This window comes from Chroicocephalus ridibundus, chromosome 8 (genome assembly GCF_963924245.1).
Source record: "Chroicocephalus ridibundus chromosome 8, bChrRid1.1, whole genome shotgun sequence".
In the NCBI taxonomy this organism is placed as follows: Eukaryota; Metazoa; Chordata; class Aves; order Charadriiformes; family Laridae; genus Chroicocephalus; species Chroicocephalus ridibundus.
The window spans coordinates 56,463,068-56,485,831 of record NC_086291.1 but is presented as its reverse complement, the minus strand read 5'-3'; the positions used below and the strand labels follow the sequence as shown (position 1 = coordinate 56,485,831).

Genomic DNA, 22,764 nt, shown 5'->3' with positions numbered 1-22,764 from the left:
GTCCCTATTTCCTTTCGTTCTTCCTTTGATGTTTATCCTTTTAATGTTTCTTTCCAAAAGCTTTTTGTTTTTTTAAACTCTACCAGTTTCAATGCGCTGTCTTTGAAGCATTTTCAGATTTGCTACTTCTTCGCTCTTCATGCAATTTTTATTTTTCTTGCTGGCTTATTTGTTATGTGCATTGGCACCGAAGCAATCAGATACTGGGAACCTTATTGCATCACTCCACATCTTTAACTAAATACAAATATTAAGTTTAATTTTCACTTTATTACCGCTAGCACTTGACTTACCTACCTCATTTCCGTTTGTAGACTGGAATTCTAAAGTGGACCTTATGGATAAAAGGCAAAAAACCTTTCTGGCCTTACATTATATGAAGGTCTTCAATAATTTAAATGTGGGCCTTGCAGAACCTCGTTGGGCAAAGCGTTGACCATCAGCGAGCTGAGCAGGCCCTCTGCTCACATTGGTGTTACGCACAAGGTCTCCACCACAAGCTGAGCAGGACCTCTACTCCCGGTGATGTTGCAATGCCCAAGGGCTTCACCAGCCTTTCAATTCAATCTGTTCAGCCCTCGAACACCAAGCTGCAGATCCACGATCAGAGCTTCTCTTGGCTCCAGCAAGCCATGAGGACAGCCAGCTTTTGCTGCCAGCTCGAGCTGAGGGAACCTGATCCAACTGCAACAGCCTCTTCCTCGTCACTTCAAGGCAAGGAGCTCCAGGGGCACAGCACTGCCTCTGTGGGGATCTCAAGTATTGGGCCATTTTCAGAGTTTTCTGGCTACTTCAGTGCTGGAAGGAGCAACAACTATGCAAAAGGCAGAGAAGTCCAGTCCCCGTGCCCTGACTAACCCTGACAGAAGGGCACGGTCTATATTTGAAGGCAGCTGGAAAGGAGAGGGAGCTGCATACCTTCACGCAGCAAAACGTGAGCGCAGCAGATCTCTGCAGCCACTTACTACAACCCCCTTACGCTCTTGAAACTATTAACTCCAGCAGAAATAGCAGATATGCCATTTGAAGAAGAATCCATGTTTCTATGAGTCACCACATCAGCATTCGTACATACGACAGCCTTGTCTAAGGGGCCCCAGCTGAGGCGGGGGCCGCACGAGCCCTGCGCTAGCCAGCGGTACTTGCGTTTCTGAAATATTTTACAAGACAACAGCTACTGCACAGGCTTGCACCTATTCTGCATGTTTTCCTATGAGAAAGGACAGAAATCGGAGCAGACAGCCATGTACAGAACACTAATCTAAAAGATAATAGGAAAAGCTTTGCAAGGAGAGAATTCAATTCACTTTATAACAAGAAAAACATTCATTTCTCACAGCGACACCCAGAACGGTCAATGCTTGGCTCCTGCAGGCTCAGCTCTGTACACAAGGGTCACGATATTTTGTCAGCAAAGAAAACAAAGGTGCCGAGATGGGCTAGTCAATAATTGACTGAGCCTCGTTACTCACCGCAATCTCTACCTTGTCACCATGTCCCCATCTCAAAGTTTCAGTTAAAACCAGTGAATCGCTTCACTGAAAAAGACTTCTTACCTTGAAAAAAAAAAAAAAGAAATCACCATCACTGACAACAACAACAAAGACTTCCTATCTGGTTTTGTCAAAGGTCACTCAGCAGTTAGGTCCATTTACACTGCGACTTCCATCAGCTGTGAAGAACACAGAACAAAGCACACACTAATATTCACTCCTTTGGTTTCAAAAATTTCCATGGAAACCTTTTTTTTCCCTCTCCACCTTTTTAAGTTACCTCAATCTTCAAAGCAGCAGAGAAGGAAAAAGCCTGCACTCCAAACCACTTTCGCTTTGCGTGCCTGACGTTGGTGCTTGCAGCCCACCCGAAAGTTATAACCTTGACACATTTCTTGGCGACTGCCCAAAGTTTTTATCTTCCAGCAGAGAAGGTAAGTGAGCAACTGCTTTCACCACTGGATTACAGGCACCGTGCGTGTATCTTATCCCCATCCTCCTTCGAACCTGCCTTCCATCCGAGGACACCGCGCTCTTGCTGTAGGCGCTGTACAAACACAGAATAAAGGATGGGCCCTGCCTCAAAGCATTCCCCCTCTGAAAAGACAGAGCAGATAAATCAAGTTTTATTACTCCAGCCTACACGTGGAAAGCCGCGTTGGTCTCTCTCAACTAAGTGACAACCCCAAAGGCAATTAGGTCTGACTTGCAAGGGAGTCTGTGGCAGTTGTGCTTCCAGCTCAGGTCCCTAAGCTGCCTCAAGTGTTTGAGCCCATCCCTTGAAGAAGCCCAAGACCTGACAAGAAATAAGAGAGCCAGAAAACAAACCTGCCCCCAGCACCCTCACCCACTTCCATACTCATAGATCATCCCTCCCTCGTAACGGCACGGATGCTTTACCACGAGGGCGACACACATCCTCCCACCTTCCACAGCAAATGCAAAATAACCCCAGCTACTCGCTAGAGTTTACTATTGAACATATCAATAGAACCACCCAAGGAAGTGAGACAGCGTGAAAAACCCTCAGGGAAACAAAGACAAATTTAGAACCAAAAGAGTGGAAGTCACTGACAACAACAAAACGGTTCCAGGAAACCCCATCCTGCCGATGGGGAGGGAGGGAGAGGCACCGAGACCCTCACCACTGCCCTGGGCAAGCCACCAGCGGGGTCCCCACAGCTCCATCGGGGAGAGGCCGCGTCAGCCCTGGGGCCACCTCAGCTCAGGCTGGAACGGTTCCGTTCTCATCAAGGGTGTGCAGCAGGGACTGGGCCGGCTGGGATCCGCACGGCCACAGCGGCACCAGGAAAACCACGCGGCAAGCGGCAGTTCATTACAAAGGAATCTCACACTAAGCCATGAAATTTTTAAAAATACACATATTTGTTAGGGACTAGGAACACAGAGAGGATACATTTTTTAAGTTCAAATTTTCACAAAATTATGTTTTCACTACGACCTACCGAGCAACAATTCATGAGGTGGGAAAGCAGAAGGGCTGCTGGAAGCTCAAGCACCCTTTGTAAGCGCCTGCTTTTCCACGCTTCTCTCCGAGCCTGCGGCGAGTTTTGTGGCAAGGCTTGGTTAGACAACAAAAGCATCAACTGTTGGGAACAGAGGGATTTAATTTTCTTTAAGTGACAACTATTGTACAGGAATCCTCCACGGTCAAAGTTTTCAGTGTTTTTAATCTCAAATCACCAGAAGTGGATCCAAGATTGGGTCCAAACAGTGCTCAGGAAAACACTTTAAGGACAGGGTGCGGGGAAACAAGGAGGTGCAAGGGGGGGGTCTCCCAAGCCCCCCTCTCCTTAGAGAGACCACTGTGCCTTGCACTTCCAGTCACATTGTGCTGTCCTTATGGGCATCAGCAGTCGCATGTCCCCGAGGATGCAACTATGTTTGCGGGGTTTTGTGACTCCGGACCCACCTGAAGTCGCGGCGCTTCAGACCTTCCTATATAGAACATGCTTAAGAGTTTGAGTTCCTTCTGGGGTATGACTTATTCTCCAAAAAAGCGAGACCTAAAATATCATCATTTTCTCTCTCCTGTAGTGCCTTTTATTAATAGATCTCAAAATGCTCTAGGGTATCCTTCCTACCAGATGAGGAAACAGCACTGAAGCAGCCTCCCAGCAGCGCGCAGCCAGGGAGCGTCCAAGCTGGGGAGAGCCCTGGTGTCTCCTGGGGGCACAGCCGTTCGCGGCCTCTTAGGTTACACTGCCTAGTTGTAAGATGCTCCCATGAGGGGTTTTTTTATTAGTATTTTAATTCCTATTTCAGGCTGTGGCATGCTTAAAATGTCTTTGTGGTTTGCTCTTACTTCCTCAGGTTTGTTTTTTTTTTTTTTTTAAATTATCTGATTGAAAATTTAGCCAGCCAAGAGGAAAAAAAGCTCAAGTGAAGAAGTCAAAACATCCATACACATCAAAATTAGAAGGCAACAAAAAAAGAATTCCCAGAAGAGCTTCTTCAGTGTACAATTAAACTGTTCATGTGTGCATCCATTCACGTCTCCACACGCACCCAGTGCTCTGTGCATGACTGCCCACTGCAGCGTGAAGCCTCCTGCGCGCATGTGGGACTCCAGCGTGTTTAAGCATCAGGACACATTTTCTCCAGGCATAAATCATGTAGCTCCATCGATTACAATGAATCTGCAAAGCGATTTTATGTGTAATTTAGCAAGCCATTTTTTTAATACACTTTAAAAAGATTCATGCACTATTACCTGAACTCAGGAAGTCCACAAGGAATCCTGGTTATTTGATCACAATTCTTTTTAAAGGAATCAGTTATTATAGGAAGATGAAATTACAATAACTCAAGTAGCACATGCTCTTATGTCATGCACATCAAGATAATTTGTTTTGACTTAGTTTAAATAATCACTTTTAGATAAGAACGCAACCTCCCAACAGCTAATTTTCTTTATGACATCCTACCACTTAAGAAGGCAATTTTTCAGCCCTGTGTAATGTCGCTATACGCAAGATTCCTACTCCGCTTGAATGACTAAAGCGAATGCGATCCCTCCACAGGCCAATCCCATGGCTCCAGCGGCAACAATGACAGGGTTTGTTCTTGCATTGCCAGGCGGTTCTTTGTTCCGGCCAATGGAAGAATTGAGCATTGTGGTCCAGATCCTCAGCTGATATAATTAGATGGCATTTCATTGCCATCGAGGCCAGCTGATACCAGCTGAGGAGCTCACCCTTGATCTGCAGCAGCAACAGCTGAGGAGTAATAAACAGGCAGGGAGAAGCCTCCTGTTTCATTGCCTTAATATAATAATGAGTTCTCTGCTCTCAACAGGTTTCTGAAGCAATCCCTGGGCTTCTGGATCACCCAGAATATTGTACCCCAAATTAAAGACTGGAAGACTCAAAGCAAAAGGCTGAAGCTGGAAGCTTTCGCTTCGCGGGATCGGTTGAGGCTGGTGACGAGTTTCCAGGCTGAGCTGCCCTTTGCCCAGCAGTGATGGTGTGACAGTTCCAGCCAGCTCTGCTGGTGACAGGGGAAGCCAACCGCAGGTCCCTCCTGTCACCACTGCGTAGCTCAGGCCCGCAGCTGAGAGACCCCTCCAGTCAACCTTAGCAAAACCTCTACAGGCTGGGCACGCCACCTCTTTGGTTTGGGGGAGGAGATTTGGTCAAAACTGATGCAAAAAATATCACACAGCTAACAAAATCCTGGGCTGGAAGGTAACCAAGACAACTTTGGTTTGCCTTTTTTTTAAAAACATATATTAACACACTACTTTAAGCAGGTATCGCTGATCCTTCATACATCAACAAGAAGCTGACTATGAAGCCAAGCTTATGGAACTGCCTTCTGTTCGGTGCCAAGCGTATTCCTTCGCAATAAAGGTGATTTTCAGAGTGTGGGAGGTTCCCATGCAGTACCCATCAGGTGGCCGGCGAGATCTGTGTTTAAGGCAAAGCAGCAATAAATTGGGTCAGCACACGAATCTTCGCAGAGGGAGGAAAGGGGAGAGCAGGGCACCCCGGGCAGCACCGCCGCAGGGCCAGGCACAGCATGTGGTGCCCTCGGGACTTCTAGCATCAGAGAGCGCGCTCCTCAGAAAGGAAAATCCATTTTTCCATTAGAAGTAACAATAAAAATATTATGTTGATTGAAAGTGTGCAATCAGGCCTGACTTACAGTTTGCCCCGCTGCATTCAGGCTTTCCATCAGAAGGCTGTAAACCGTTATAACAGAAAATAATAGCTGGGTATGTTTACTCACCCAAAACCATGCTTCATTTATTTACCTGAATACATTATCACGTACACTGACCATTGTCACTGCTCAGCGAGGCAAGCAGACAAAAATGGGGAAAATAAACCTCTGCACAGATTTCACCAGCAGATAAGCTATTAATTCACGCACAGAACAATGAAGAAATGCCAGGATATACGACAATAACCACTCCTGAATTCTTGATTGTATTATTAAATAAAAGCAAAGGCCCATGCAAAAAAGAGTGCTTAGTGTTAGTTCGCAATATCAAATTAAAAAGCCTGTTAGATCCAAAGCAATCTTGGCTTGTGATTGTAGTAATTCAATGTGAAATTTCCAATAACATTCAAATACTTCCAAGAAAACAGAGAAAAGATGTTTTAATTCAGGGGCCAAAGAACAAAATAGAGTTGATGTAAGGGACTTGATTTCAGTGAAATCATTGAAATGAGCTGTACGCAATAACTTATTAGTGTCAAAATATTCCATTAAGAACTTATTATTCCCTTGTTTACATAATGCTAGCAATTACAGGGGTAACGTTGGTCCAACACACAGCACAGCAGAAATTAAAAGCTGTTGGCCACGTACTGGAATTCCATATGAAGACAGAGTTTAGATAAGGAGAAATATTTACATTTTTCTTACTGAGCTCAAGACCTTGGAAAGTAAAATAATAAACAACTAACTTCTGAAACTACCCAAATCAGGCATTATTACAGAGACCCCACGGCTCTCTGCACACCAGTTCCGCGGTTAAAAGCTTGTGCTAAGAAAGAGCTGAACGACAGTCAGCAGTTACCAACATTTTTCTTTTCCCATCAACCCCACACCTTGAAGGCAAGTGTTCGAATCCCAGCTGGTTGGACACGTATCCCCATTTCCACCCATTCCTTACTGGGGGTGGGCCACACACAGCCCAGGTCCCAGCACAAGAGCTCTCCTGCACCAGGCTCACGCTGCCCAGAGTCAGCGAGGGGTTGTCCTGGGAGGCTGCACTAGCTTCGGCAGCCCTTAGATCTGGTCCTGCAGCCTGCCTGCCCTGCCTGCTCCCGATTTTGTACCCACTGCCCAATTTCCAGGCTATCCTGACCTGCAGCTCCTGATTTATCTCAATGGCTTCGGACACCTACAATCTGTGGCTTCCTGACCACAAGCCACCTCAGCCCTCCCAACCCAGCAGATATTCAGGCTTCCCACCTCCAGCCGGCCCAAGCCCCAGGCTCCCTGCCAGCCCATGGGGCCACCAACAGGAATGCAAACGCAAGAACGTCACTTACTCTGTGGTCCCAAACAGATGATTAAAGAGGCAGGAGCAGCCCCTTCACTCACACTCAAGGCACAGCAGCTCCAAAACAAGAGCGGGGGTGCATTCTTGCACCTATTCATGGGAAAAATCAATGGGAAAGCAGGGAGGCTGGCATCCTCCTTGTGCGGAGACATGCTAGAGATGGAGCCCACACAGGAGGGGGAAGCTAAACATGTCTTGGCTTCATTCCCTTGTTTCACCCATCAGCACAGCTTAGAGGCACAGAGGGGCTGTAAGATACTGCTGGTGCTGATCACTAACAGACAGTCTCCAGGATGGAGGAAGAAAGGCTCAGGAAACAGAGAATTACACATTGCCCCTTCGTCCAAAGCAAAGCAAAGCCGCAAGCTCGCTCTCTGCTAGCGTTTGCCACGGAGACAGTGCATCTTATTTCACAGATGACCACATCGATGGTCAAAGGCATTTGTAGATACCGAAGTTGAGAAGCAAAGAATTATCTGATGTTATTTTCCTTTAAAGCTTGTTTTACTGCATTGAATAAGAAGACAAAAGAAAACCCTGATTCAAGTAACAGCATCTGCTCATCCCTGCTGGGAAAGGCTGAAGCCTGAAAGATATCAGGCAATTTAAGGAAAAACATACCTGCAGACTGTCAACAGGAACAGAGAACTTCACACTGAAGGCAGCCCAAATTAACCAGTTTGTAAGATATTTCCCAAGACTTTGAGGGGGCTGGGACCAGAGCTGAGAGACATCCTCTGCTCCATGCAAGAACGGCACCAGCCCAAGTGACACAGAGCGGGTAGAAGGGAGGATCCCAGCAGGAGCTGCCCACATCTGGGTTACCATCACTCTTCATCCTAAATCACAGGAGGATGAGGGGTACTTGAGAACAGTGCATTGAAGGACCCCATGGGTCTTTTTTTTTTTTTTTCAATCAGACTTGCTAAAAGCAGGTGTTACTGCTTATTTAGGAAACCAGGGTGAGGGACTTGCCCTTGGTGGGCACCTCAAAGCAGTTAGCTGCAGGCCAGTAGAGCCCTAACTCCACATCATCACAGCAGGTTCTCCAGCTAGGGACACGTGCTGTTTCAACACCTTGACTTCGCTAGCATACAGGTGCTCTTTGCACTACAGAAAAGCTCCCCTAAAGTAGCAAGTATCAAACGTGATATCAAAGTTTCAAAGTGAAAAAGTTTCAAACGTGAGACGCCTCTGTACTTGGCACTGGCGAGGCCTCACCTCGAGTGCTGTGTCCAGTTCTGGGCCCCTCTGTACAAGAGGGACACTGAGGTGCTGGAGCGTGTCCAGAGCAGAGCTACCAGGCTGGTGAGGGGTCTGGAGACCAGGGCATACGAGGAGAGGCTGAGGGAGCTGGGCATGTTCAGCTTGGAGAAGAGGAGGCTGAGGGGAGACCTCATTGCCCTCCACAACTCCCTGAAAGGAGCGTGGAGAGAGGTGGGTGTTGGCCTCTTCTCCCAAGTGAATAATGGCAGGACCAGAGGAAATGGTCTGAAGCTGCGGCAGGGGAGGTTGAGATTAGATATTAGGAAGAATTACTTTACTGACAGAGTGGTCAGGCACTGGAACAGCCTGCCCAGGGAGGGGGCTGAGTCACCATCCCTAGAGGTGTTTAAGAAATGTCTAGATTTGGCACTTCAGGGCATGCTCTGAAGGGCAGAGACTAGAGGTTGTTTGGTTGGACTCAACGATCTTAAGGGTCCTTTCCAACCATGAAGATTCTGTGATTCTTCTGAATCCCACAGAAAAGAAGGAAAGTGCGGGAAGGCAGCTCTCCAACAACATCTCTAAGGAACTTTGCTCCTAGCACAACTTGTCCACAGAGGTCAGTTACAGAGGGCAACAGGGTACATCCCCCAGTCTCCCACCTCCAGACAGAACTCAAACATTAGAAAGGATCAAGCAACAAAGAGCTCATGGAAGAGAGTCAGGGAGATTCCGCTCACAGGCAGGCACAACTTAGACAAAACCACACTTAACCGGATAGCCAAAATGCACCAAAGGTCATACTGATGAGAACCAAAAAAATGCAGTTTCAAGGAACCAGTTACTTCTTCATGCTACTGCTATTTCACCTTTTGAAAGCCACACAATTCATTACATTTAGTTGCTTACGTTACATTTCAAAGCTAATCCCACTTTCATTAGGTAACTCTTGCAGGTACAGCACGTTTGACACAATGTTCTGTCACTGAAGTAGTAGGTATATTCAAACAACTTTAACTTAAAGAACACATTTAAGTAGCTTTCAACTGCCTCACCATCATAGCCATTAAGGCTCACCCCCTTGTAGCTTTCAGCTTTAGCAGGTCAGACACCAAGAAAAAACCAACCCTGTAGCTACAAGCTGTAAGCTACAAACCCGGTTGTGGCGCACTAAACCAGGTAATGCCTCATCTTACCTACCCTCACATGAAGTGCTACAAGCAGCTCACTTGGAACCCCTTAAAAAAGCCACAGCAAAGGGAACAGAAGTGACACCCCTGGAACTGTGTACCCTACACTCACCCCTCCTGGAGCACCAGCTTCAACCACTCTCCCGCTTCAGCCACTCCCTGGGGCACAGACTCCAGCTCCCACCTGCCTCCTTTTGTCTCCTCGGCCTTGATGGCTAATCCAGCCCAGCTGATGCCCCGAGAGGCAGCGCCAGAAGCTCAGCAGGGGAAAGGCTGCAGCCACAGGCAGGCAATAAAAAAGGCATCCAGACCCAAACAGATAGTCTTCCGCATGCCATTGGTGCTCCACCCTGTCCCATACCATCTCCCCTTCCAGCAGTGGTGGGTTCCCCAGCTGAACCAAAACTGCAAGGCTCTTCCTGATGGACCTAAAATGCCAACTTGCTAAACTAGGTTAAATTAAGCTGAAGTTTATCTCACTGCACAGAGAGAGAGTTTACTTATGAACCGAACTCAATTTCCCAAGCAGAACCACACAGACCTGCTGTTGAGCAGTGGTGGGAGGCAATGGCAGATGAGGAGCCGGAGCTCCTGTCCTTGCAGCCAGCTGACCAGACATCCTTTGACTGAGCTGATCTTGCTGAAAAAGCAGAAAGAGATGGAAAGCCTGGCTCCATAGCACAATGTTTTGCTATGACTAAGTACCCCTGAACTTGAAGGATCCAGGGTGATACAATGGCTTCCATGGGAATCAAAGTGCTGCATCTACAGTGAGCTGTACCTCTGGACCCTGGCACTAAGAGGTCCCCCGAGGGCGGCAAGTCTTGCTCCTCCATAAATGTGCAGAGCAGTCCATAGGATCATGGCCCTGTCAGCTATTTTTCTTCATCAATCTTTTTTTCCCGTTGGAAAAGCAGTGACCTCCCTTGTACAAAACGTGGTGACACTGTAAGAGGGCATGGACGTGCTTCAGGGGAGTGCAGAGCACATGGCCCTGCAAAAGCGCCCAGCAAAGGAACAGCGCCGGGTGGAACCTAGGGGAAAAAGTACTTTTTTGGGGAAGCAAATACTTTAATGTTGCTTAATCCAGGGAAAAATGGGACAGCACCGTCACCATTGAGATAAGTCCGTGGAAAGGTGGTGGTGGTGGTGGTAGGCAGAACCACTGAATTATAGAATCCCCGGTTGGAAGGGAGCTCAAGGATCAGCTGGTCCAACCTTTCCTGGCAAAAGCACGGTCTGGACAAGACGGCCCAGCACCCTGTCCAGCCAAATCTTAAAAGTGTCCAGTGCTGGGGAATCCACCACTTCCCTGGGGAGATTATTCCAATGGCTGATTGTTCTCACTATGAAAATTTTTCCTCTTGTGTCCAATAGGAATCTCCCCAGGAGTAACTTGTACCCATCACCCCTCGTCTTTTCTGTGTGACTCCTTGTAAAAAGGGAGTTTCCATCTTCTTTGTAGCCACCCTTTAAATACTGGAATGTGGTGATAAGGTCTCCCCGAAGCCTTCTTTTCTCAAGGCTGAACAAATGCGGTTCTCTCAGCCTTTCCTCATATGGCAGCCTTCCCTGGCCTTGGACCACCTCAGCACGTTGCCCGTCCTGCTTCTGCTGCAAGCCCCGCTCCAGGGCTGCCTGAGCCCCGCTGAGGACCAGGGACCCCCTGCCCAGAGACAAAATCAGCAGCCCAGAGCATCCCTGCCTCATCGCCTGAAGACCACTGGGGTGGCTTGTCCCTTCCTCCAGACTGCCCTCAACCTTAGACCCCGGCCCCTGGACCACCAGCTGCATTAGCCATTAGGCCACCCTGCCGCAGAGCCACCTGCGCAGCCAAGGGCAGCAGAAGGGAGGGCAGATTACCCCCCAGCACACTCCCGGATTATCACAGCCCACAGGATCTCGGATTAAAACCAAAGCCTGTTCCTCAGGAGGAAGCGGAGCACACAGCTCTCCCTCCTGACCTTGCTCCAGCCGGGGGACGAGGGGCAGCCGGTGGCCAGTGGCCAGCTGCTTCCCGGCCAGGCACACCAATGACAGGGCAGAATCGCTGCTCCCAGCCTGGCACACCGACCGCGCTCAGGCGTTGCAACGCTATTAGCGCAGATTCCCCTCTCCACTGCCACTTTATTATTTTTTTGTTTTTTTTTTTTTCCTTTTTTTATTTTGCAAACCTTTGTGGAACAGACGCCCTCTCCTTGCCCCAGTTGGAGCTGCAGTAGAATGAAAAGGGGGGTGGGAAGGAGGGAGGGAGGAGAGGAGGGGAAAAAAAAAACGCTTTTGGTTGAGGTTTTCCTGTTACTATCACTGTAGCGTTTATTTAGCCAATCTCCTAACTATGACGTGAGGAAGGCAGGAATCATGGCTCGCTCATAATATTTAACACACCCACTGAAAGCTGGAGCTGCAGAGCTACTAGTCCAACCAGTCTCCCGAATTCAGCGTAGCTGAAAGAGGTTTTCACTCTGCACCTGCCAAAGATCTCTCCCCCCCCTCCCCTGCTCTCCCCCCTCTCTCCTCCTTCCTCTCTCCCTCTAAAAGGCAGATCTGTAAGACCCAGCAGAGATCAAAGACGGGACCTCTTTGCTAAAAAGAACCTCTACTGATTTATATTAGTTTCTTTCCTCTAATCCTTCTCCCCCCCCCTCCTTTTTTTTTCTGTGCCATATTTAACCTTTATGTTGCAGTTGTGCCATCAGACAGTTTTGCAGCCAAAAAAACCCCAAGCCAAGCCAAAGCGAAAGCCCAGCTCGGATACAGCAGCCACCCAGACTTGATCTCAGTTGAACGTATTAATCTCCCGCAAGCACTGGACGCGATGGATGAAGAAACTGCAACCGCTCTAAGAAAATGATTTTCCAGCCCATGTTCTCGAGCGGCCTGAGAGAAGAGAGGGAGCGCGAGCGGGCGCGGAGCTTCTGCTGCATCACTGCCCAGACCCGAAGGAAGGGAGTCAGCGTTTCCAGCACAGCCAAATATTGTGGATGATTTTTTTTCTTCTGTCGCCTTTCCGTACAGGTTTTCCTAATATTATTCTCTCCCCCGCCCCCCCCCGTATTTTTTTGTGCTTTTTTGGTTTTTAATTTTATTTAATCAGAGCTTGCCTCTGATGCCGGTTTCTCTTCAAGAACCCTCTTCCCCTGTTTGTTGTGATCCCTGCAACACAACCAGGGAGAAGCCGTGAGCAGATGGCTTTATACGCTGCCGTGCCGCTGGCGTTGTTTTCCTACTGATTTTAAAGGCTCGGTCCGGTGCTCTTTTTGTTGTTGTTTTTTTTTTCCCCCTTTTTTTTTTAATTTATTTTTTTCCCTCCCCCTCCTGAGTTCTTGATGGTACTGAGGCATGAGGACCTATTGTTTCTAGCCCGTGTGTTTCTCGGCGCCTATGGAGATAACTTTACGGACTTGACCGCCCGCTGCCCGCCGCGGAGGCAGAGCGCCGAGCCCCCGGGGGGGGGCAGCCAGACCCCCGCCCGCCCCCTCCCCCGCTGACCGCCCGCCCCGGCCATGAAAATGCTGCTGGTCCGCAAGTTCCGGGTGCTCATCCTGATGGTCTTCCTCGTCGCCTGCACCATGCACATCATGATCGACCTGCTGCCGCGGCTGGAGCGGCGGGGGCCGCCCGCCCCCCGCCCGGGCTGCTCCTGCCCGCCGCCCGCCGCCGCGCCGCCGCGCTCGGCGCCGCGCTGGCCGGGCAAGCACACCCTGCGCATCCTGCAGGACTTCAGCGCCGAGCCGGCCTCCAACCTCTCCTCCCAGTCGCGGGAGGCGGCGGAGCGGGCGGCGGGCGGCGGCGGCGGCGGCGGGGGGGACGGCGGCGGCGGGGGGGCGGCGGCGGGGCGGGGGAGGCGGCTGATCGCCCCCGGGCCACCGCGCCCGCCGCCCCCCGCCGCCGCCGCCCCGCTGGCCGCCCTCTTCCAGCACCCGCTCTACCGCGCCGCGCGGCCACCGCTGGCCGACGGCGACCGGCTCTTCAATGTCAACAGCGACATCAGGTTCAACCCCCGGGCGGCCGAGCAGCCCGAGTGGTGAGTGACGGGGGGGACGCGGGGACACGGCCCGGGGTGGCCCCGGGGGCGGGGGGAGCCGGGGACCCGGCCCGATGTGGCGCCGGTGGCGGGGGGGACACGGGGGCTCGGTGTGGCCCCGGTGTGGGACACGCGGGGACCCGGCCCGGTGTGGCTCCGGTGGGGGAGGCCCGGGGACTCGGCCCGGTAGTGGGGACCCGGCCCGGTGTGGCCCTGGGGGGGGACACAGGAAACGGGGACCCGTCGTGGTGTGGCCCCCGGGGAGCGTTGGGGGGGTGGAAACGTGGCACCCCGGGTCGCTGCCTTCCGTCTTCCGTCTGGTAATGTGGGTTTCCCCCCGGGAATGGGCGTCACGGCTGGCTTGGGGCTGGCAGAGGGTGAAACCCAGCGATTGGGTGTCACCGGGGAAAAGAGGAATCGGGGACACAGGTCTGGCTGGTTGTGTTCCTTCAAAAAAAATTAAAAAAAAGCCATGAAATACAGAATAAGCACAGGAGGGCGAGAAGGCCAGAGTCCCGAGGGCAAATGTCCCCTCTCTGGCCGCAGCCAGAAGCGTGTGCCACCAGAAGAGGGGTGCCAGAGGTGGCCAGCGCAGGGCGAGCCCCCCGCGCTCCCAGCCAACCGCAGGGCGCAGGGACTGAGCGGGCACCCAGTTAGGCGTTAACTTCCCTCAAAAGCAGGGTCTGGTGTCCCAGGGGCATTCATCCCCGCAGGGATTTCTGCCGTCGGGATCTGTGCTGGGCTGCATTTGGCACCCTCAATTAATCCCTGCACCCTCGCACCTCTGCGGCCATCGGAGCAGCAGTCGCCCCTGCGAATCCTCTGCCCTCGCGGCTTGTACGAAATGCTGAGAAATTGCACTGCTGAAAAATCAAAAGGCTTGTCTAATCCAACAGCACCCTCTTCCCAACACTGACACGGTGATGTTTAAACAGCTGCATTGTACCGAGCAAGGGCTCTGTCGAGCCGCAGAGCTGCCAGCGTGATCTAAACCTCTAGAAAGAGGGGATAAATATTTCTGATTTCCGCCCCTCGAGCATGTGAATTTTCCAGGCCCCTTCCATCTAACAGTCAGAACTGTTGAGTGAAATAACCTGAAAAAGTTCTAGTTTCTCTGAGAGGGAAAAAAAAAAAAAAGAGAAAAAAGGAGTCACAAATGTGTGGACATGTGGAGGTGACTAAAAGCACGGAGGACTTTGGGATCGAAGATCTGTGATAGCGTATTCAGTAGGTGAAGAGTGAAATCACCACCGTTGCCCACAGTGCAGCTGCCTCTTGTAGGTATTTTCCTGAGTGGCTGCAGCCAAAGTTCACTGAACTAACATGAAATTTAGCAGTTAAACGTCATTTTAACAATTTTTCTCTTATCCTACTGCTAGAGAAAAGGCAAACCCACCCAGAGCGAGTCTTCAGCAGCCAGTTCAGTGTGACCCAGGTTCTTCTCATCCTCTCGATTTAAACCCGAGAGTGGGACGTTTGGCACAGGGGACAGGGGACCGCTGGGCTCCCAGCCCCAGGACCCCGTAGATGAAGGTGCAGGGTGATGCTGTCCCTTGGGTCAAAGATGTGTGCGACATAATTCAGCCTAAAAACCACACAAAGCATGCAGCTGGTGGTTCTGCTCTGTAAGGGCCCCTGCTGACACTCGCAGATGTCACGCTGGGTTTGGCTCCCGACTTCCAGGGGCTTTAAATCCAGCGTGACGAGTGGAGGGGGGAATGCAGCTCCCCTGGGCCCAGGTGGGTGCCGGGACAAGTGGGAACTTCTCCCTCCTCGGTCCTGCCTCTCCACAGTGTCACATTCCGAAGCCCCTCTGTCTTGATGCCTGTTACAAACTGTGCCATTATTTCCTTCCCCTCATTTTTGGGTTTTGTTGTGTTCTTTTTTTTTTCTTTCGTTATAGGCAAAATGAAGATAATGAAGAATTTTTGCCAACTGGAGAGACCTCCATAGACTCCTATCCAAACTGGTTAAAATTCCACATTGGCATTAATCGGTACGAGCTGTACTCCAGACATAATCCTGCAATTGAGGCTTTACTACAAGACCTGGTCACCCAAAAGATAACCAGTGTTGGTATGTTTGGATATATCTCATTTTTTATGATTATTTGCCCATTGTTCAGGATTTCATTGCTGTTTGATTATTAATGAATATTTTGCATGGCTTCTCCCCTGTGTGCCTACAACATTGCTTCCCAACTTCCGCACTCGTTTTCCCTGTTAAAGAGATATTGCCGGCTCTGTATTACCTGAATAATTGAAAAGTCTGCCAGCAAGGCAAGCTCCAGTCGTTTTGGAGATATTTTAGTCATGGTCAGGCTGAAAGTGCCCTATTTGGTTCTTTAAAGTAAATACTATAATTAAAAAAAAGGATGGCAAAAAGCAGATAGCATCTTGCTCGAGCTGGATTTGTGTTAGTGGCTGATGATTATTTAAAGGCAGTGCCGGGCTCTGCGGAGCTGCAGCTCCCGGTGTTGCGCAGGGAGCCCCGGGCAGAGCGCGGCTCCCACTGTTCCGCTTGGGAATCCTCCACAGGATGCGCCGTCTTGGCCTGTGGCTGTGCTTAAACAAGGTGACACAGTTTGGGGCTTTTCCCCAGGGCCATTTGATGGCAACGTGTGTCTCCTTGAATTTATCTGCGCAGGGGAAAAAACCCACAACCCCTGGGGAAAGCCCTGGGACTCTGAGCCAATGCACCGCGGGGTCTCAGAGCCCGGGAGCTGCAGCACAGCCAGCTGATTCTGCCGGCCGCACAGAAAATGGAGTTATTTGCGCTGACCACACACTTGCTAAGGTGGTTTCCGAGGGCTGGAGTAGCCAGAGCTGTGTACAAGTGCCGATGGTGTGCTGGCACCGCAGGATGAGCTCAGCAGGGTTTTAACCCCGCGAGGCAAAAATTCCTCTGGCTTCAGCAGGAAACGGGCTGCGGGAACAGCACGAGCAGCCCCGAGGTTCCCGTTGTCCGTCGTGTGAATCACAGCGGCTGCTGAGCAGGAATGAGGAGAGTGGGTCTCTCCTCAATGATGTGGCTGATGGGATGGAGTGGGTGGGAAATCAGGATGCCAGAGGAGAGCTGCTCCTGCAGGGATGGAGCTGCCGGTGCTGTACTGGGCACACAGTTCTGCTCTGGGGTGGCCTCGGGGTGTAGCAGTGTGTGGTACCGGGGCACCATCCCACGTGATGGATCCCAGGGTCCAGCAGAGACCTAGCTCCTGAAAGACGACAAACGTGAGCTTGTTTATTAACCTGGGTTTTCTGTCCCTAAAACTCTGGATAGGAGTGATTCATTAAGGAGCTTGGGTTTGACAATTAAGCCTCAAGTTGTGAAAGGGAAGTTTCGATTGGATATTAGGAAAGTTTTCTTCACTGAAAGGGTTATCAAGCATTGGAACAGGCTGCCCAGGGACGTGGTGGAGTCACCATCCCTGGAGGTATTTAAAAGCTGGGCAGACATGGTGCTGAGGGACATGGGGTACTGGTGATTTTGTCAGAGTTAGGCTGATGGTTGGTCTCCATGATCTTAAAGGTCATTTCCAACCTTGACATTCTATGATTCTATGTATTGTCCCTTCTCTGGCTCAGCGGTGACACCGCAGGTAGCAGCAGGCTCTGCCCATGCTCCTCTGGTCTGCGCTGGAGGGTGACAAGGGACATGGCCCAGCTGATCATCTCCTCGAGTAGCCCTTCCCTGTCCTCACAGAGCGGCGGTGCCCCAGGCAGTGCCCACGCTGTCCCCAGCTCTGTGCAGGGATGGTGCTCAACCAAACCATCTCCTGGCTCATCTGCTGAGGTTTACACAAAATGCCTTGGCCGCAGTGGCGTTTTGTAGCGCATGGCTGCTGGGTGCATTGATACTGTGCGGGTGGCGAGCCCCTGGTCCAGGCTTCCCAGAGCAGCTGTGGCTGCCCCATCCCTGGAGGGGTTCAAGGCCAGGTTGGACGGGGCTTGGAGCAACCTGGGCTGGTGGGAAGTGTCCCTGCCCAGGGCAGGGGGGTGCAACCAGATGGGCTTTAAGATCCCTTCCAACCCAGACCACTCTGTGATACTGGCCTCTTCAACACTTTCGAGCTCAGCCGTGTTGTCTATGCAGGAGGAGAGCAGGGTTTGCAGCAAACTCGGCAGCATTCGAGCCGTGACATCTGTCACTTCTGCAGAGCAGTGGGATGGTTAAGGTTGATGTAGGGACGTAGAAGAGGGTGGAAGAAGGAGGGAAGCAGGAATGAGAAATAGTAGCTGAGTACTCACTCTTCACTTGATCTTCTGGTCTTGATCTTCACTTGTGCTTCTGGGCATGTTGCTTAACCTCTCTATGCTGCAGTTAACCTAGCAGCAAAGTGGTTATCATGAAAAATAGGAGTGAAATCCTGATCCTGGTGACGTAAGTCGAAGTTTTGCCATTTACTTCCCTGGGGCCATGATTTCACCTAATGTGTCATATACATGTGTAGTGAGGTTTCCATTAATTATGGTTTTGATAGAGCTTTCAGATCGATGGGGGAAAAGGGCCACAGGACCACGGAGGAAGATTTATGGTTGTTATTAGCGATTTCCTACGGGATTGTCTCTCTGTTAATGTTTGAACAAGGCTCTTCAGAGCACGGTAGGGCCCCTTTTGCCCCTAACGAAAACAGAGCCATGGGTTCTAGTGATGGTTCAGGATAATTCCCATCAATTAAAACATGAGGTGCATTTGATATTGGTATCAGTCGCTGCGGGAGCTGACAGGGAATGATTCCTACACATAAATCCCAATCTAAAATCAAGCGTATGGAAATGGAAGGGGGCTTTCGGCAGCGTAGAGATGCCAGGATCTGAATTTTGCTGGTAACTTCCGCTGCCCGCCCCTGATGGGATTCAGGAGCTTTGTCAGGTTGCAAAGCAAGAAAGAGCATATTGTATTAACAATAATTACATAAATAAAAGTAAAAACAATATACTTTTTTTTTTTAATCACACAGTGCAGCATCTCTAATTTTATGTTCCATATTCTTTGGATGTTTAAAAATATATGCGTTAAAATAATACCTGCCAGTTTTCAGCTTTGCTGCAGAGCAGCAGCAGAGATTCAAAAGCGCGTAAGCTGATTAATAAAGAGCAATAGATTTGACCAAAGGACATTTATAGGGCTGTTCCATTCTTTTGCATATTCATGCATATCTTCTAATTTGTCTGGGGTTTTTTTTCCTTATGGTCATTTTTTGTTCTTTTGCATTTTGTTGCTGCAAAGATGTCAGGTTAGAAGTATAAAATAAATGGAAACCTTCATAATGCCCGATCTTCAGGCTTCTTTTTGCAAGCAGGACAATCAAATACACAGGCTTACATGCATTAGATGAAATGGGATATTGCTTTATCCAGTTTCTTCCCAGCATTCAGATTTGCTTTGGCTCTAATAGAATTAGGTGATTTGCTGTGTGGGTTCTCGATACCTACAGTAATTAGACCCAAACTGCAGCTAAACAGCTTTCTTAGCCCCGCTGTAATTTCTGTTCACAGCCTGCATTATTTATGGGGGAGAGCGGTGACCAGCCTGATCCTCGCCATCTATCAGACCCGCTCACACGACTCTCTAACGTGCAGTGTTATTTTAAAATGAAAACGGTGACAGAAGCAATTCCCCAGAGCAGAGAGCACCAAGGTGACATTTTCTTGATGTTAAAGTTTAAATGGAACAAATCCAGGGACGGGAAGGAGCGTCACACTCAGCTCCCACAGTGACACCTAGAGCTGGCCTTGAAAAGGGCAGCGTTGGCCAGGGCTTTCGAGCTGAGGGTGTGTTCTCTGCCCTGCATCAATGTATGTATCACCTATTCGTTTTGTTCAGCATAAAGGGATAGCTCTTAATTTGATTTAATTCACTGAAAATTTCCTCTTGCCATAAATAGGAGCCTAGAGAGAATTGTTTTTCCACTGAGCACTGAAACCCAGTTTTCACAAGCAGCACATGCACAGGCAATTGCACATTTCCTTTGCCTTTCATAACTGTTTATTGCATGCATAAATAACCATAGTTAGCTGTTTTCTTGCATATTTACAGGACGTCTGTGCATAATTGCGGCAGCACTGTCAGCAGTTTAACGACAAATATGGCCCGGTGGGTTGTCGAGGCAGCGTGGGCTCGATCCTGCTCGTCCTGCTGTCCGAGGGGCTGTGCTGGGGGCTTTCCGAGTCCTGTCTTTAGTTGCGGTTTATTTTTTGATTCTTTAAATTCTTTCATTGGAAAGGTTTGGAAACATTACCTGACTGAGTTCATTTTGGAACCTGCGATGCCTTCAGTTTGTACAGGCAGTAATTAGAAAGCAAGCACGCAAGATTACTCACGCAGTGAATAAATGCTGCAATTAACTCAGGTGGGCTCTGCTTCAAGTCAGGAAAAAAAAAAGAAAAAGACAAGACGCCTAATATTGAACCTAAATTCTGGTGCTAAAGGATATTATAAAAATCTCATCCAAAGGAAGGGAAAATGTGCTGTTGGGAACGTGTGAAAAACATAATGAAATGCAGCATCATTGATTTACTGTATAAGAAAACAATGAATCTGCCAAGAGTCAACAGATTGATTTGCAATTCCAGATGAAAGGAGGGGACTTAAAATGTACAACAAAGCCTCTGAATGATTTCACAGATCTCTTCCCCTCCACAGGTCTTTTACTCTCTTGGCTAAACTAAGAAAGGCCTTTAAAAACAAGTTAGCAGAATTGGCTGAACAAGAACAAATTAAGAGATGATGAGGCCTTGAATTTGTTTTGAAATTTGTTCTTTACGACTTGAACAGGGCCATGTTTCTAGCCTGGGGCAGAGTATTACTAGTTAAAGCCAATCAACATGTTTATGTTAGATTTAAGCTTGATCTATAAATAGGAATCCAAAATGGATCTGAACATCCTCTGTTTCAGATGTTGCTGCATCCCAGGCTTTGACTGGATCTCACTTCTCAGGCATTAGCTTTGCATAATTAAAGACATTTTAAAATGTTTGTTGGATTCTGACCGAAAGCCAGGTTCAGAGGTCCTGTTGGGACTCTCGCTCTCCATCAGAAGACCACACAGTCCAGACAGGCCAGTAGGATGAGGGTAGCAAAACAGAGGATCTGGAAAGCCAGACCAGTTCACATTCCAAATTTTTCTGGGTCAAAGCCCTTTGGGCAACATTGGCTCTCTAGGAGTGGTTGGTACCAGAGGCTTTAGAAGAGAGAGTCAGAAATCCTGCAGAACGCAGTTCTAAAATGATGATTGAGAGATGACAGGTAGCGCATCCTTTGTATTGGATGGTGTCTGTGGATCGGGGGGAAATTCATGTCTTGTATTGGTGAGGGGACAAGGTGGGGACGTAGCAGACATGGCACGTGGTCCTGACAGCAGGCTCCCTGGTGGAGGTGGAGCAGGGATCTTTGGAGGCTTGGTCCAAAGTCCATCAGAGAAAACAGAAGGAATCCCACCAGTTTCACTGGTTTTTAGACAAGACTCTAATCCCACAGACACTCAAGCTAAAGGACATCTCAGGGAATTTTTTGCAAAGCCGCCTAAAATTAGGAAGATTCTGTTCATGCCCGAAAGCCTCTGCACTGGGTTAACAGGGAAGGTTAACGCTGCTTTTCGTTCCCTTCTATTTCAGGGGTAAAAGAGAGACTTTGAGTTGCCTGAAGATAAAAAGTAATGATTGTGTTGGGATTTGTTTTTAACACTGTGCCAGTACGTCCAGAAGCTGTATGAGACTTGATTTGAGGTACCTGCTGGGAGCTAGCAGGTTTATAAAGCCTTTTACAGAGCTGTTCATGACCTCTGATGTTACAGTATATTCAGAAAGCTTAAAAAAAAGGTGAATTCAGAGTGCGACCAGAGTTTCCCTTGGAGTCAGTGCAGCCTTAGGCTGCAAGGCCTTCTTAAAAATCCCTCAGCCTGCTGATCGTGACAGACTACAATGGTGTAGCATTCTCCACTTTCTTGGAAAATTGTATATGCTGCTTCTGAGTATTAGAAATTCTTGAGAAAGGTTCCTGTGGGCAGTGGGTGAAGGGACAAGGGCACATCCAGATAAGCAAACGATGTTTGTTGAGGATAAGCTCCTGGAAGATGATGGGGCTCCCACTCTTTGGCCATAATGGCCTGAGGGACGTGTTTAGTGGAGGTTTGAGCGAAAGAGGAAGCTCCTGGAGGAATACAGCTCAGAAAATGAGAGGGAAGCCAGTAGGCAGATGTAACGCTAAGTTAGGCCAAGGGAAGCAGTCTGACCTCGAGCTCTGAGGGAATCATCTCCAGTGGGGCCTGCTCTTTTCTGGAATTGCCACCCCCAAGACTTGGGCACCCCGGGCTGCTCCCAAGTCTGCCTAGTTTAGAGGCGCACGGAGGGTTTTGTTGAGTCCGAAAGGACAGTCTAAGCTCGAGTGTTTCCCCCTCTGCAGGGATTATGGTGTTAGACTCTACCTAGTGTGGGCTTGGAGGGTGGCTTTGAATCCCATCCCACCTGGCCGGCTCCTCTGCGGCACTGGGCGAGCAGCCACAGCGGGCATGTCTGCTCGTGGGCCCGGGTGATGTGGGGGGACACCAACATGGAGCTTGGGCACAGGCTGCCATCCACCACGCACGTAGCTTCCAGCGTGCCCTGCCGTAAGGCACCATGGGACACCCTTCCCACCAGTGTCCAAACTTTTCTCCCAATAGCAGTGGGGGGACAATGTGCCAGCAAAACTTGTGTTTGGTTGAGACTCCTATTGCAACCAATTAAGGCAATACAATAAGATGGATCTAAAAAGACCAGGGAGATGCTTTTGTCTTACTTCAGCTCAATTCCTTCTGACAGGAAACCAGGCCTTTGTGTCTCATGGAAGAATTATTCTGAATTGTTAATCTTCTTCATACATTTCCCTGCTTGGTGATGACACACTCATTGTTGAGTTCGGCTGCTAACAAAATCATTATCTGTCGAGTGGCTTCAATTTGTTGAGAAGCCAGGCCTCTTAGTGTATCTGAAGCTTCATGCCTAGAAAAGGGCATGCAGGAATATGTTTTTTTCTTCTTCTTTGCATTGATGTGATTTCCCAAACGCTTGGCTTCCCAGCCGGACCTCAAAATAAACTCTATCCTTCCCTTTTCTCTGACGGGTTTACGGGATCTTGGCTATATTTTGGACGTACATGTGTCACGGAGGAGAGGGAGCCAATCGCTAAGCCCTGAATTCCTCAGAATTGAATGAAGCAGCATAAATTACATAAATTTTAGAGAAAGTTTAGAGAAAAGCAGTCTGGAACCAGCTGTGTTGAGGTTGCTGGGCTGGAGAGAGTTATTCCTGAGAGGACGGGGGCAGTTTTGCC

General features: G+C 49.3%; 1 protein-coding gene across 2 annotated transcripts in view; it reads left to right on the top strand.

The window, feature by feature from the left end:
• The first annotated feature begins 11,827 nt into the window (after window positions 1-11,827).
• Window positions 11,828-22,764, top strand: part of FAM20C (FAM20C golgi associated secretory pathway kinase) — a 61,567-nt gene continuing 50,630 nt past the window's right edge. Inside the window, exons 1-3 of one of the 2 annotated variants that reach the window (XM_063343167.1) lie at window positions 11,828-12,443; window positions 12,789-13,452; window positions 15,356-15,528. In XM_063343167.1, coding sequence (XP_063199237.1) covers window positions 12,932-13,452; window positions 15,356-15,528 — 694 coding nt within the window. In that variant the 5' untranslated portion in view covers window positions 11,828-12,443; window positions 12,789-12,931. Of the gene's footprint in view, window positions 13,453-15,355; window positions 15,529-22,764 lie in introns of both variants that reach the window. The other variant, XM_063343166.1, reaches the window with a different exon arrangement.